This window comes from Dreissena polymorpha, chromosome 9 (assembly GCF_020536995.1).
Source record: "Dreissena polymorpha isolate Duluth1 chromosome 9, UMN_Dpol_1.0, whole genome shotgun sequence".
NCBI lineage: Eukaryota > Metazoa > Mollusca > Bivalvia > Myida > Dreissenidae > Dreissena > Dreissena polymorpha.
Window position 1 is genome coordinate 27,443,128 of NC_068363.1, and position 16,386 is coordinate 27,459,513.

Genomic DNA, 16,386 nt, shown 5'->3' on the forward strand with positions numbered 1-16,386 from the left:
CGGGCGGAACAAGCTTGTCCGGGCCATAACTTTGTCGTTCATTGTGAGATTTTAAAATCATTTGGCACATTTGTTAACCATCATTAGACGGTGTGTCGCGCGAAAAAATTACGTCAATATCTCCAAGGTCAAGGTCACACTTTGAGTTCAAAGGTAAAAAATAGCCATAAATGAGCTTGTCTGGGCTATAACTATGTCATTCATTTTGAGATTTTAAAATCATTTGGCACATTTGTTCACCATCATGGGATGGTGTGTCGCACGAAAGAATCACGTCAATATCTCCAATGTCAAGGTCGCCACAACTAAAAATATATTTATTTTAAAACAAACTTACAAAGGGGGTTAATTTTGTTTGTTCATTTCAAAAGTTCAGTTTGAGTTGTCTCCCTTTATCAGATTTTTTTTCACAATGAAAACCTGGTTTTGTGACGATTTTGTCCCTTGTTTATTTTACATTAAAATTTTATCTGCAGCAGTTCCGTGACGACGACAAATTAACCCATTTTGTAACAAAAACTTCAGGGAATAGCGTCCAATGTCTGCTGGGTAATTTGCGCAGCTTTAGTTTAAATTTCTTTAAGCTGGAGTGCATCGAAAACCTAAGAGCCAAGCTTATGGAAACATTCCGTTCTTTGGGTAAAATCGATAATTTATGTCTTTGGTAGATATCTGGAAATTTCCTACAGTTGGAGTCAAACCTTTGACCATCCGGTAGCTTAGAAGACACCAAACAACTACACCCAAATGACTTCAAATTGGAGCTTTGCTTGAATGAGACGGCAAATTTTCTTGCCCATTTGAGAACTGCAGACTGCATTTGCAGATCTGGGACGACACTTTACATATGCAGCAAGCCCAGTTTTTTTATTCATCCTGTTTTGTTGCAGGCTTTCTCCAGCCTGGCGGAGGCTGCGTTTGAAGCAGCTGACCAGCCTGATGACGGGTCAGACCCTGCTACCTACTGTCTTTCCAAGTACTTCGAACAAATTGTGGAGAAACTCATCATCACTGCAGACAGGTGAGGAGGCATAGATTGGAGAAAGGTGTAAAGGTGTAATTGGCTTAATGCAATCAGCATAAAACCAGAACAGCCTATGAGTAACAATGTTCAGGTTTAATGCTGTCTGCTGCTCATCACTGCTAGTTATTCTTTTTCAAGTTTCATGCTGTTTGCTGCTTGAATCTAGTGGGAAAGGTCTTGGATTGAATTTGATTTACTAAGGATTTGAGATTGAGGCTTTGAAATGAACATTACTGAAATCTTTGATGTATATGATTACCAGGACTGATGGCCACCAGAACAATCTCAGGAACGCTGCATACGAGGCAATCATGGAGTTAATGAAGAACAGTCCTAAAGACTGCTACCCAATAGTGCTGAAAACTCTACTAGTGGTTCTAGACAAGCTAGAGAAAATACTGCAATTAGAGGTAAGAACAGTCCTACAGACTGCTACCCAATAGTGCTGAAAACTTGTCTAGTATTTCTAGATTAGATAGAGAAAATACTGCAATTAGAGGTATACTGGATTTTTTATTTGTAAAAGAACGTTTTTGATAAGCAGTTCTAGTCTTAAATTTGCCTTGACTGAGGAACTTCGGTATAGTGGGGGGGGGGGGGGGCAGGGCTCGACATTAACGGTAGTCCGACTGTCGAGGACAACCAAATTGTTAGTTGAGACAAGTAAATAAAGAATTTGCTAGTCCGACGGGACAAGTTGATAGTGGTCGTCATAATTTATTAATTAAGAACAAATTCCTTTAAATCTGTTATTTCTGTGGAGTTACCACACACATTTTTCGATTATACTTTGTTTACGTTAAAAGGACAAAAAGCGAGATATTTCGATAGTACCATGGGATACTACACCATACTGTTCACAAGGGAAGCAAACCTGAACATTTTTCTTTGCCATTGAAGATAACAAGAATATTATCCCTTGTAAAGAATATGCATTTTACGACACCGGTACACCCCGATCTTACAGACAATTAACGTAGTAGCAGAATAGGATATAATGGTGAGGACAAGTGAAATTTTGGTCTACTTGTCCGACCCGACAAGCGGCTTCAAAAAAATAATGTCAAGCCCTGGGGGGGGGGGGGGGGGGGGGGGGGGGGGGGGGGGGGGTATGGAAAAATCAAGTTATAAACTGAAATTATTTAGGTATTCATATATTTTCATATGACAAAATATTGATTATTATCTTGGTTTATAATGGGACATGCATTTTGATTGAAGCGAGTCATGACTTAGTATCCAGATGTTGACTGATTGAAGCTATGAACTGTATGATCAACACAATTATTAGTATCCAATGCAAGCACCTGTTTAAAAAATATGACTGACTGGAAAATGGGGAAGTATTTTGAAAATCATAATAGCTCAAAGCAAAATTTAAGTTGCCAATTAATTGGCTAAAGAAAGTTTCATATAGCTACATGTTTTTCGTCATAATAACCTTTACACTATCCAAAACAATATAAATTCAGACATAAGAAGGTAAATTTGGTAACAGAACATTTTGAGCCAGGGGGAGCCTTGAAATGTGTTGATATGTCATCATAGGCTATTTTTGTTCTCATGCGTGCCATTTTTGTTCTCATGCGTACCAATTGTTCTCATGCGTGCCATTTTTGTTCTCATGCGTACCAATTTTGTTCTCATGCGTACCAATGTTCTCATGCATGCCATTTTTCTTCTCATGCCATTTTTGTTTCCACATGTGTTTCCCTTGCAGACAATTATAGAGTCCTCATCAGACAGATCCCAGTACAACGACCTGACATCTTTGCTGTGTGCCACTCTACAGGTAGGTTCAGTACAATAGCGGTCTTTTCGACGGCCTTGTAAATGTTATTCCCCTGTAGTCAAAAATAGCTCCTAACCAGGAGTTGTTCTTCTGGAAAAAGACTGGATTTAATGCATGTGCATAGTGACATCACAGATTAGCCTGTGCAGTCAACACAGGCAAAGAAAAGGGGACGACACCTTCAGCTTGTATGGTATTTTTTGGTTGAAAGGAAGTCTCTTCGCAGGTAAAATCTTGTTTCATTGAAAAGTGTCAGCCCTCAGTGCAGACTGAACAGGCTATTCTTTGACGACACTTTATTCTCAAGCATTGTGTCCCCTTTTCCCCATAGGGAGACTCAGATGCTTACCTGTCTCTGTGTCCACAGAGCATATTTCGGAAGGTGACACCAGTTATAAATGATGACATATTTGTTTATTGCTCTGGTGGTTTTTGCAGCCTGATTATGTTTAAAACGCCAGGTGCCTTGTTAATTCATCATCGTCCTGATTGCTTTTTAGAGGATGTGGCATTGTTACAGCTCAACTGTGTTTAAATGGCGTGTGCCTTGTTTATTTATCATCTGACATGTGATAAATTGTTTTCTATCAAATAACCTATCCGTCTCTTTGTCCACAGAGCGTGTTGCGGAAGGTGACCTCGGATGACGCCCCCAAGATCTCAGACCAGATCATGAACTGTCTGCTGAGGATGTTCCAGTCCTCCACGGGGAAGTCAGGAGGCGTACAGGAGGACGCACTGCTAGCGCTCTCCACACTCACTGAAGGTTTAGATGAATACTTATTTATTTAAGCTCATTTGCATCGAAAGCCAAAGGCTTTTTCATAGCTCTGGAGCCTGTTTTCTGGGTATAATCAGTACTTTGTTTTTTTGTCAGATTTAAGAATGCTCCCACAGTGACCTGCTGGTTGCTAGGCAGTCAAGATATCCACCATGTGACTCACTGAAGGGTGAGAGTGTAGTCCCCATGATTAAGTTCAGCAAGAGTCTTTTGATTTATTTGAACTGGGCTTGTTCATTGTGCTTTAAGTTCTGACCCAGATAACAGGTTAATCAAGGACAAAACTTTCAGCCTAAATTGGATTTTTGTTTTAAAGATACTTGCTTTATTAAAAAATTCCATGAAAGTGGAAACTGCTGTCACTGATAATCCTGTGCAAACTGCATTAAGCCCAGTTTTCACAGAGCAAGACTCGTTTGTATCCCCACAAATTGACTTATACATAGGGTATATTGCTCTAACTTTGACGGTCTGTCTGTTGATTAGTTGTTCAGCACTTATAAGTTTGTTATAAGTTTGTGGAGGGACTTTCAAATGTCTCCAGTGATTTAGTAGAAAATTCAAGATATGTTAGCACCATGAAGCGTACACTAGTAAGAAACATCCCGGGTGACCCACACATTCCTGAATTATTTGACCTTTAAACATTGCTAACAAAGCAGTGCTGGGGAATTAATCATGGCAGTGACAAAACTCTACTTATACTCTATAATAGGGCTTGTATATAGAGTGATTATATATGTTTAAAATATTGCGGTAAAACAATTCTTTTATATGCAGTTTAATTGATTTTAATAAATCCATCAATTTTCACTTGAAGTTTTAGTTCAATCACACCACATATGTATATTCTTTTCATCATGTTTCAGTGTTGGGCGACCATTTCCTCAAGTACATGGATGCATTTAAACCATTCCTCTTCCTTGCCCTGAAGAACCACGGCGAGTACCAGGTAATTAGGGGTTTCCATGTCTTGATCAGTGTTTTGGTGTTGTTGTTTTTCATTTCAAATTCGGGGCCAGTAAACGGCCACTTCCCGATGGAAAAAAGTAGATATTTTTATTATAAAAACTCCCCATTGAAGGTGTCAAAAAAATTAAACAATTATTTAGGTCTCAAGATTTAATTCATTTCTCATATCTGGCTTTATAAGTTGAACCTTAATACATGTTATATTGAAAACACTTATTCTTAATTTTAAAGTATTTGTAAGCAAAACAACAACAACACTTCCTTCCCAATTATAGTCAAAACGCTGTGATTTTTCCTGATCTAAAAGGACACAGCCCAAATCCCAAAATGGCGGTGGAAAAATCCATGATTACCTGTAGTTTGAAACATTTAATCAATTCAAATACATGTAGTACACTCTGTGTTGAGTGCTTGTATATATATGCTTTCATCATACAAAATAGTTTTGTGATGGAATAGTTTCTCACAAAGCAGACAGAAGCAAAAAGAAAATGTTTAACAATTTCCTTAAGTTTTAAATATTGTTAGCTCACAAATGTTGTCAAGTTTGATTGTACAAGTGCTGTTTATAGTTATGTTATGTTTACTGGTCTCAGATTCTTTGTGACTTTGTACTGATTTTGGCTTTTGACTGATAAGTCTTTCTTTTGGTAACCTAAAACTGATTTTCCGGTCTTGACCTTTGACCAAATTACTTTTTACTGCAAAGCCTTCCTCACCATTTTTGACTATTTTCCTTGTGAATTTTAGATTAGTCTTCCTTTTGAAGAAATTTGACTTGAAAGCCCTACTTTTGATGTCCTTTGACTGATGAGCCTTCCTTTATGTAGACATTTATGTGAGGAGTCTTATTTGATGACCTTCCACTGATAAGCCTTCCTTTATGTAGACATTTGTGTGAGGAGTCTTATTTGATGACCTTCGACTGATAAGCCTTCCTTTATGTAGACATTTGTGTGAGGAGTCTTATTTGATGACCTTTGACTGATAAGCCTTCCTTTATGTAGACATTTGTGTGAGGAGTCTTATTTGATGACCTTTGACTGATAAGCCTTCCTTTATGTAGACATTTGTGTGAGGAGTCTTATTTGATGACCTTTGACTGATAAGTCTTCCTTTATGTAGACATTTGTGTGAGGAGTCTTATTTGATGACCTTCCACTGATAAGCCTTCCTTTATGTAGACATTTGTGTGAGAAGTCTTATTTGATGACCTTCCACTGATAAGCCTTCCTTTCAATCTTAGATTAATAAGCCTTCCTTTTTGATTGGTGTGATGTTTCCTCCTTTAAGCTAATTTCTTCCCTTCCAATGTCGAACCTATTAGCTCGGCTGTTTTTAGAGAAAACCTGAGGTATTGTCATAGCCAGCTCGCGTGTCATCCCCCATGCGCGTCGTGCTTAAACCTTTACATTTTGCTCTTAAATCAAAGTGCTTCCACCTACAACTTTGAAACCTCATATGTAGATGCACCTTGATGAGTTCTACACGCCACAACCATTTTGGGGTCTTTAGGTCAAAGGTCAAGGTCACTGTGACCTCTTAAAAAAAATCTGACAAGCTTTCATTTATTTAAAACTGCACCCGCAGCCGAGCGTTGGCACCCGTTATGCGGTGCTCTTGTTTTACAAATAGCTATTTTTTTGCTGGGTCTATGTACAAATTTAGAGTTCTATGAAATCCTGTAAAGGTGGTAGGGCATGTCCCTCCCCTCAAGCAGTTTTAAATCACACCCCTGTGTATTCATGCTGTCTCTACATCCTGTAGGTGTGTATAGCAGCTGTGGGCATTGTGGGGGACCTGAGTAGAGCTCTGGGCCAGAAGATCCTGCCATACTGTGATGAGATTATGCTGCTTCTACTGGAGAACCTTGGGGTAGGACCGTCTTCTATGTATATTCTATTGTCAAAATTACGGGTTGTAAAACTTTCCATATCAGAAGCAAAATTACAATGGCTGTATGCAAACAGAACTTGGAATCTATAAAGAAAGGTATTTGGTTTTATTAGCTTACCCAGGGAACGTGTGCGTAGGTTTAACCCATTCCTTCTCGTGGAGGAAATAGCTGTTTGCAACCTGACTGATAAACTAGCTAACCCAGGGAATGTGTAACTTGGAATTAACCTCTTCCCACTCATGGAGAAAATAACTGTTTGCAACCTGCATAAAACCAGAACAGCCTGTGAGTAAATCGCATTCTGTTCATGTTTTATGTTGTTTGAAGTGCATAAAACCCAAACAGCCTGTAAATCGCAGTCTATTCATGTTTAAGATTTATGCTGTTTGCTACTCGTCAGTATCTTTCGGTTTGTAATTAAGGCATTAAAACTTTATTCTATAAAGAAAGGTCTTAAATTTAATTTGATTTTCTAAGCGACTGTAAACATGTCAAAAAGGTAATCTGAGCAGGGAAATGTTAACTGACCTCAGTTAAAATGGCTGACATACTGTTGAAAATGGCAAACAAATATCTAACAATTAACCAACAAACTCCTGTTTTGTTTGATTCATTTTATTTTAGCTCGTTATCATCGAAAGACTAAGGCTTCTTGAAGCGACTGAGTCTGTTTACTCAGCCTAGAACCAGTACTTGGTGTCTTTGGGGAGGATCGAAAGAATGCTCTCACAGTTGGGATTGAACCTGTGACCTCCCGGTCGCTAAGCAGACACCAACTCCACGGCGACCTTTAATTCATGTTGGCCTGTATGTTTCAGAATGGTGGTGTCCAAGTTTGAGTAGATTTAATTGACCACTGTAATAAGACTGAAATACTTTTGAAAAACGCAAAATATTCGAGAAACAATCAAACTAATGTTTGCCTTTGTATTGCAGAATGGTGGTGTCCATCGGTCGGTGAAGCCCCAGATTCTGTCCATATTTGGAGACATCGCGCTGGCCGTGGGACCTCACTTCAAGAACTATCTGGATGTCGTCCTCACCACTGTACAGCAGGCCACACAGGCTCAGGTTGATAAGGTACAGCAATGTATTACCCTATCGGGAAAAGTAATACAAATCAGCACGAGTACCGCTGAAAATTGAAGAATCTACATAGCAATCTTCAGATTGGGCATTATGGGTCTTTTTAAATGCTTGGTACTTTATAATGTATAATTGCACAAAAACCCATCAACATTTTTATGCCCCCCTTCGAAGAAGAGGGGGTATATTGCTTTGCTCATGTCGGTCGGTCTGTCCGTCCACCAGGTGGTTGTCAGACGATAACTCAAGAACGCTTGGGCCTAGGATCATGAAACTTCATAGGTACATTGATCATGACTCGCAGATGACCCCTATTGATTTTGAGGTCACTAGGTCAAAGGTCAAGGTCACGGTGACCAGAAATAGTAAAATGGTTTTTGAATGATAACTCAAGAACGCATACGCCTAGGATCATGAAACTTCATGGGTAGATTGATCATGACTTGCAGATGACCCCTATTGATTTTGAGGTCACTAGGTCAAAGGTCAAGGTCACGGTGACCAGAAATAGTAAAATGGTTTTTGAATGATAACTCAAGAACGCATACGCCTAGGATCATGAAACTTCATGGGTAGATTGATCATGACTTGCAGATGACCCCTATTGATTTTGAGGTCACTAGGTCAAAGGTCAAGGTCACGGTGACCCGAAATAGTAAAATGGTTTCCGGATGATAACTCAAGAACGCATAAGCCTAGGATGATGAAACTTCATGGGTAGATTGATCATGACTCGCAGATGACCCCTATTGATTTTGAGGTCACTAGGTTTAAGGTCAAGGTCACGGTGACACGAAATAGTAAAATGGTTTTCAGATGATAACTCAAGAACGCATACGCCTAGGATCATAAAACTTCATAGGTAGATTGATCATGACTTGCAGATTACCCCTATTGATTTTGAGGTCACAAGGTCAAGGTCACGGTGACCTGAAATAGTAAAATGATTTTCGGGTGATAACTCAAGAATGCTTTTGCCTAGGATCATGACACTTCATAGGTACATTGATCGTGACCCGCAGATGACCCCTATTGATTTTCAGGTCACTAGGTCAAAGGTCAAGGTCACAGTGACAAAAATCGTATTCACACAATGGCTGCCACTACAACGGACAGCCCATATGGGGGGCATGCATGTTTTACAAACAGCCCTTGTTTTTTAAGCCTTTTTGCTGAAATGTTCAGATTTAGTGGTAACTTTACTCTGTTCACTTGCAAATAATTTGCTTTAGGAACGAAATTAATGCAACTTTCCTTCCTTGATAGAATTTTTCAGACGACAATTGGGAATTTAATACATAAAAAATCTCCATTTGAAAAGTGCCTTTCATTGGTACATGAGAAAGAAGGACAAAATCGAGGAGCATCATGTGTGATGGGTTGCAGCAATATGGCAATGAAATGGTCATGAGAATTGGTGTAAAATTAGTGATAATTTTCCTCCTATCTTTGATTTCCTCCCTTTTAATGCAGAAATATTTACAAATAGTTCTTAAGTGTCTTAATTTGTGTAATAGTTGAGAGTTTTGATGATTCCTTGTAAGTTTATAGACTTCCTTGCTTGTGTATTTCCTTACATTGCTCATGTATAGACAGACTTCAGAAAGGAACCTGTACATGTTAGAATATTTAAACCTTTCTAGATAAACTTTGCGAAATGCATATGCATCAAGTGTCTTCCCAGATTATCTGGTGCCATTTGCACAGGCTAATCGGGGACGACACTTTCCGTCTAAATTGGATTTCATAAATTTGATTTTTTTTTTTAATCATAAAAGCAGAAAGTGTCGTCCCTGCTGACTGCACAGGCTAATCTGGGACGACATGTTACGCACACGCATTATGCTCAGTAACGAAACTCAATTTATCTCAAGCTAGTGTTGCTATGGATGTTAGACAAGTGATCTCTTAACGCATATGTTGCTATGGTTACAGACGGACTACGATATGATTGACTACCTGAATGAGCTGCGGGAAGGATGTCTGGAGGCATACACAGGCATCGTGCAGGGGCTGAAGGGAGATAACGACCATCCAAACCGTGAGAGACATACTTATACTATTGTTACATTGAGTTTTGTGGCTCTTTTTGCTACTTTTAGCTGGTTCCTTCTTTTTTTTGTTTTAACACTTTGAACTTGAATTTAAATGATCATCCAAACAAACTCGCACAAATGTTCTATTGAGCCTTTTTCATTTACATGAGAAATCCTTGGAATTTGAATATATGTTAAAAGGATTGAGTTATAAAATAGAAAACCAGCTAGAGGTAGCAGAAAAAGTCAGAATCTTGAAAAAACCTAGTTCTGGTAAAACTGTGTGTTAATTAATGCACGCGCTTAAAGTGTTGTACCTGATAAGTCTGTGCAGCCCGAACAGGCTAATCAGGGACAACACTTTCTGCCTGAAATGGATTTTCGTTTTGAAGACACTTCCTTTAAATGAAAATTACTCTGAAAGCGGAAAGTACCGTCGCTGATTAGCCTGTGCACTAACTAATCTGGTACAACACTTAAGGCACTTGCTTTTATCCCAGTTCTCACAGAATGAGACGTATTTGGGATTGTGGCTCTTTTTGCTTCTTTCAGCTGGTTACTGATTTTTAGTATCAACGATTTTCACATGTATTACACTTCTAAGGTTTCTCCTGTAAATGAATAATTGTTATGTGTGTTTAGCAGACTTTGTAAAATCTTGATGGTTTGTAACTATCACATGACAAATGTATATTCATTTAAGATATAAAAAACTAACGGTTGAAAAAGGCCGCAATTGATGAGCATGTCTTTGTGACCATGAAATTATTGATGACATTTTTGTGTTTGATAAATGAGTATGACAATCTTTATCCCTTACCCGCTCAGAAACAACGTGAAAATGGCTATATGCAACCAGCATCAAACCCGCAAGTGACTTGCAGTCTGTTCAGGTTTTATGCTGTTTGCTGCTCATCAGTATGTAAGGGTTGGAAATGATACCTAAAAAATTGAAAATAAATATTTAAAGGTATTTAATTTGATTTTCTAAGGGCCTGCAAGATGTGTGTACGAGTGGAAAGGTGTTAAAATGATAGGTGCCATGTTAATTCATCTTCTGCCCAATTTGTTTTCAGAGGATTTAGCATTGTTACAGCCCCACGTAGGTCACATGATTTCCTTCATTGAACACATCGCAGTAGACGAGGACCACAGTGACAGCAACATCTCGGCTTGCTGTGGACTCATTGGGTAACATTACCAATTGAAAATGTTTCTCTATTTAAATTCAGGGATTTTTCACCCATTTTTGTTAAGAGGCCTTGGCCCCCTTATTTTGTGAACAAATGAGTTGCAAACTTTTTAAAATTGTGAAATTTTGAGTCCGGCAACTTCTTTGAATTGTGAAATAATAAGTTTCAAATCTCTCAAATTTGTGAAGACGGCCATCCTCTAAGTAGGAAAACAAACAAATTCGTTGAATTGATATTTCCCTCCAATATGCTTCTGGACACAAAAGTGTTATATTTTACACTCAAAAAAGCATTTTCAAGATACAAAGGGCTATAACTCCGTTATTAACAGATGGTGTACAATTCCATTTGGCGTGCATCACCCTCTTATCCATATATATACTCATACCAAGTTTCAATGAAATCCGCCAAAGCACTTCCAAGATATGGCTCCGGACGGCAGGACAACGCCAAAACAATATCCCTCTGCCTATGGCGGGGGATAAAAAGCACTGATATTTTCAATAAGTCCTTTCCTAATAAACCATGCATGGGTGCAAACCTTTTTCCACCTTTAGTCAAGAGTATATCTACTTGCATTATTATAGTTTACTGCAAATCCTCTGAATATTTTCAATGATGATGAGTTGATATTAAGAAAAGATTTGCATCTTCCAAAATGGCTCTTTCATGTGTGTTTTTTGTCAAATTTGGGGATGAAATTCGGCTCCATTCCCAATCTCAAAAAGTATATATTTTTAAGCTCACCTGAGCACGTTGGGATCGCCTTTTGTCCGTCGTCAACATTTTGCCTTGTTTCCAAATGACTGCCTAAAATTCCCAATTTAAAGTTTTGAAATTAAAATAAATAAATTGCAACATTTAGTCAATTTTGCTATCCAGATTTGAAAGTTTAACCTTATTAAATATACTATTGAGAAAAAAAGTAACAATTGTAAAACACCAATTTTCCAATTTTAGCCAAAAGTATGCGCTTTTTCCTAATCTAGAGGAAATGGTGGAAAGTAACTGCTTTTGTTTTTCAAAGATTCGACTGAATACTGTGGATATAAAAACACAATATATATTTATGTATAACAGAGACCTGTGCACCACGTTTGGTAACGTATTGCTGCCTCTAGTCGACAAAGAGCCTGTGACCAGTCTTCTAACCAAGGGCAGACGATCCAAGGCCAACAAGTGTAAGACTCTGGCAACGTGGGCCACGAAGGAAATCCGTAAAATGAAGAACGCCGCTCAGTCTTGGTGAGTTGGTTTCATACAAAATCCAACCCATTCCCCTATAAGTAGCAAATTGAAAATGGCTTTTGCAACCAGCATAAAACCAGAACAGCCTGCAAGTAACTCGCAGTCTGTTCAGGTTTTATGCTGTTTGCTGCTCATCAGTATATTTGGGTTGGAAATAAAGCCTTTAAAACTTGAATTAAGTAAGACAAATATTTAATTAAATGTAACTTTCTTAGAGACTACAAATGCGTGAAAAAAAGTATCTAAGTGGTAAAGGGTTAAATTGAGAAATTCTGGAAGGTATTGTGCACGCGCTTGTGAAAATATTTGAGCCATGCTGTTGGAAAACAGGGCTTAATGCATGTGCGTAAGGTAACTCTGCAGATAAGCCTCTGCAGTCTGCTCATGCACATCAGGAAGACACTTTCGGCTTTTATGGAATTTTTCGTTTTAAGGAAGTCTCAACAAAATTAAAATGCAGTTTAAGAGGAAAGTTTCGTCCCTGATTAGCCTGTGCGGTCTGCACAGACTTATCTGGGACGAAACTTTACGAACATTTATTTAGCCCTGTTTGCACAGAGTAAGATTGCTATATTTTCTCGAGAAAAATTGATTCAAAGTTTAGACTTAAAAGCAAACAAATAATAACATGTTTTGATTTCTAACCATAAAATATTGAGTATGTTACCAGTTATGTCCATGCAATGAAGATTTATAATCAGCTTTAAATCAATGGGGTTATGATTATATATAGCTAGTTTATAAGTTTTATTACATGTTTTTCCATGGTGCATGGATTGCTGGGCTTGGTATAGTCCTTTCATAATATTCATCATAATGTCCTCGTTGAATATTTAATAAGTTTGGTGAATATATTATACATTTACATTAATTGAATAATCATTCTTCAATATACTTACAACTTGTTTTCTTACAGATTCCACTGCCAAAATTACTACTGATGAGAGAGAGAGAGATTAAAGGGAACTTAACGCTCAACATTGTTCAACTTCCACAGGAAGTTTACCACGGAGTTGTCTTTCGGAATACGCATGCTGTGATCAGACATTGAACACCGAGTGGGTCGGGGGGCGTCGCCCTCCTCAGCAGGGGAAACAACTCTGACGATATCTAATTGGGAGGACAACTCTTGCGAGAAAGTGTCGAGAATCAACTTGTGTGACTTGCGAGCTAGATGGGAGAAAGGGAGAGTGCGGGAGAGAACCGTCATTTTGTAGGAAAACTGGGCGTTATGCATGTGGGTTTAGTGTCGTCCCAGATTAGTCTGTGCAGCACACTTTACGCACTTGCATTCAGACCAGTTATTCCAACATGTGACTCATATGAATCACCTAAGTGACTTTCTTTCAGTGAGATAGAACACTATACTTAGTACACTTCCAGGATATTTCGTCATTTGGGAATCACATCCCACGTTTTGGGGAAGAGAGTTAGGTATTTGTGGGAAAATTGACTTCTGACGTTTCGACTACAATTCCAATGGAAGCTATTTGGTGTTTTTTGGGACCTGTCTTTTTATTGTCACTCAGACTTGATGTGAGAGATTGGTTTCTAAGGATACTTGATGGGAGAGATTGGTTACCAAGGATACTGGGACTTTGTTGTCTGCATTCTACTGCTCATCTACTTTACTGCAGTCTGTTCTTGTTTTAGCCCAATAGAACTACTTTATTTAGTTTAATATTTATATATTTGATAGCAAACTGCTATACTATTGAAATCTATTTATAAATTTGCTGTTAATATTTTACTTTCATCAAGGAATAAAGGCAGGGCTTGGGTTAGACAATGGACTTGTTTTTTAAGTTCTTTTGTAGAATCTTTTTTGCAATACAAACCTAGGTGGTTTACATGTTATAAACTTACACGTTGCCAGTATTCGCTGTTAGTTTAAAGTATTCTAAAAACTGTCCTTCAAATTCGTTCAAATTCTTATTTGGCTGCTAAATGTTTAACTTGTTGCAAACTAACATAGCTGCAGTTATATGACAATTGTTGCTAAATTCCTGCATCAAAATGTCTCTGAGCATTTCGAAAACAATTTCAATCTTAACTTAGCAGAGAAAAATTGTGATGGTTATTGTTAATTTTAATTTAGCGTTAACATTAAGTGTTGCTTAAAATGGTGATGAAATAAGCATACAACAGTGTAAATAATTGACCCATGTCTACGACCATAGCAGGATGTTTCCTGTATAGTGAGCCTGTTCCTATGATCTCTGCAAAACATGTCTACTATTTTTTGACTGCAAAATCTTGCTTCTGTTTTGAGCGCCAAGGGTGCAACAGGTTTCATTTGAGCCTGGTTCTGGGGAAATATGCCTTAATTTGTGTACGTAATGTGTACTTGTGTAATTTTTGTTTCGAAGAGATTCCCTTTGTCCCTGATTAGACTTCAGTCTGGGACCACACTACGCACATTCATTAAGCCGAGTTTTCCCAGAGTCAGGATCATTCCTGTTTCCTATATCCGGTCCTGTAGTGTAACTCTGGACTGTTCAATTGTACTCCTTGATTTTGATGCTGCTGTCATTTCTATGATGTCTTTATTTCCTCTTCTCCACTGTGCTATTTTGTATAAAGCGTTGGCATTTTGTGAAACGCGCTAATTGTTATATAATAATTATTTTGTGCTATGTACATACTATTTTGTGTTACATAGGGGGTTTAATGCAATAGAACAGTACAAGAAAGTAATTGCAATGTACATACAGACTTGTTGCAGAGTTTTTTTTAGAATGTCGATTCGCAATTTTTGCAGCACACGTGTTGAAATATCACTGCAAATTGTAATATGATTGTTTTCTCAGAATATCGTCGTCTCTATCATTTTGACTTTCTCAAGTTGTGTTAATTGGAAGAAATGAGATATTTTAATTTATCATGTAATTAGAGATCTTTGGATGTAAAAAGTCTAATTAGCTCATTAACAACACAGCTGATTTATTCGTTAGGCTTTAAATATATGATATTTCTGATAAGCCTGGGTGTAATTTGTGTTACGTGCATGCTTTACTTCTGTTAACTAAACAAGAATGTTACCAAATATTTGAACATGTATATTTTTCAATCATTATTATTTATGTCATCAAATATGATGAATTTGTTTATTGCATCAAGCCCCTTGCCATTGTTTATTTTTGGCTAATTTTTATGAAAGCATTTTCCGTTTAATTATTGTTTTCTAAATCAAATCCCTAAAAGTCAGCAGTTATCTGTTGTCATGAAAAAATATGACTTAATATGTATTGTCTTGCTAAGTCAAATAAATATGCCCCTATATCTAAATCAGCAATATGTATTGTTGGCAATGAAATTTTTACCACAAAAGATTTAACATTTAAGACTTGGTTTTGTTTACTGAGAAAACATGACATGCTTAATAACAAAAAAATAAAATGTTGACATGTATTTTGCCGTTTTGTTATTATTTTTACTTTGTAGATATTTTTAAACCATGCTTACATGAACTTGATAACATCTTTATTAAATTTAGGTATGGTGAGCAGGCAGGGGGCATGCCACGGGTTGTTTAAAGTCAATAACTATTTGTTTACCAATATTGATGAAACTTTTGAAATAACAAGCTGGTATAGTGCGCTCCATTGGTATTGTATTTGGGGGATGTGAGGTTAAGGTCACTTATGCTAAAAATAGAAAAACACTTCCTTCACATGAACTTTTTATGCCCTGAATTAATATTCGGCATGCATGTGTATCTCGTGGAGCTGCACATTTTGAGTGGTGAAAGGTCAAAAGTCAAATATATGACTTCAAATCGGCGTCATAACTTTAAACTTTGTCATAACTTTTGCAATATTGAAGATAGCAACTTTATATTGGGCGTGCATGTGTATCTCATGGAGCTGCACATTTTGAGTGGTGAAAGGTCAAGGTCATCCTTCAAGGTCAAATTTATGTCTTCAAAGCGGCACATTAGGGGTGTTTCTGACAAACACATCTTTTGTTAAGTTTTGATTGAGGTAATGTATTGCAAAATGGTGTGACAGGCAGCTTGTATGAAGACCTATCTTGGGATTGCATTTGGGAACAGTCTTGTCAAGATCATCAGAACTAGAAAAGTAACTTAGGGGTGGTTCCATTCAATTGACTTCGCATTGACCAATCTTAAAACTTAGCATGCATGTATAGCAAGATCGCATTTATACCTTGCTTGGAATTGTTACACAGTGGTGTGATTTTTCCTTCTTTAAGTTGATTTTCTCCCATTTAATGTAAAAACTTCTTTTACAATTAGTAACTTTGCTGGATCTATATAAAATGAAGAGTTTAACTAAATCCTGTTAGGGGGGTAATGGATTTTCCTCTCCTCAAGTCACATCACTGTTGTATTTGG

The 16,386-nt window shown here is 37.6% G+C and overlaps 1 protein-coding gene across 2 annotated transcripts in view; it reads left to right on the forward strand.

Moving 5' to 3' along the window:
• LOC127844263 (importin subunit beta-1-like) overlaps window positions 1–15,440 on the forward strand; it is a 35,841-nt gene extending 20,401 nt beyond the window's left edge. Inside the window, exons 12-22 of one of the 2 annotated variants that reach the window (XM_052374331.1) lie at window positions 891–1,021; window positions 1,287–1,434; window positions 2,745–2,816; window positions 3,435–3,582; window positions 4,467–4,549; window positions 6,337–6,444; window positions 7,403–7,546; window positions 9,488–9,593; window positions 10,665–10,779; window positions 11,862–12,026; window positions 12,946–15,440. In XM_052374331.1, coding sequence (XP_052230291.1) covers window positions 891–1,021; window positions 1,287–1,434; window positions 2,745–2,816; window positions 3,435–3,582; window positions 4,467–4,549; window positions 6,337–6,444; window positions 7,403–7,546; window positions 9,488–9,593; window positions 10,665–10,779; window positions 11,862–12,026; window position 12,946 — 1,221 coding nt within the window. In that variant the 3' untranslated portion in view covers window positions 12,947–15,440. Of the gene's footprint in view, window positions 1–890; window positions 1,022–1,286; window positions 1,435–2,744; window positions 2,817–3,434; window positions 3,583–4,466; window positions 4,550–6,336; window positions 6,445–7,402; window positions 7,547–9,487; window positions 9,594–10,664; window positions 10,780–11,861; window positions 12,031–12,945 lie in introns of those variants that run through there. The other variant, XM_052374330.1, reaches the window with a different exon arrangement.
• The last annotated feature ends 946 nt before the right edge of the window (window positions 15,441–16,386 follow it).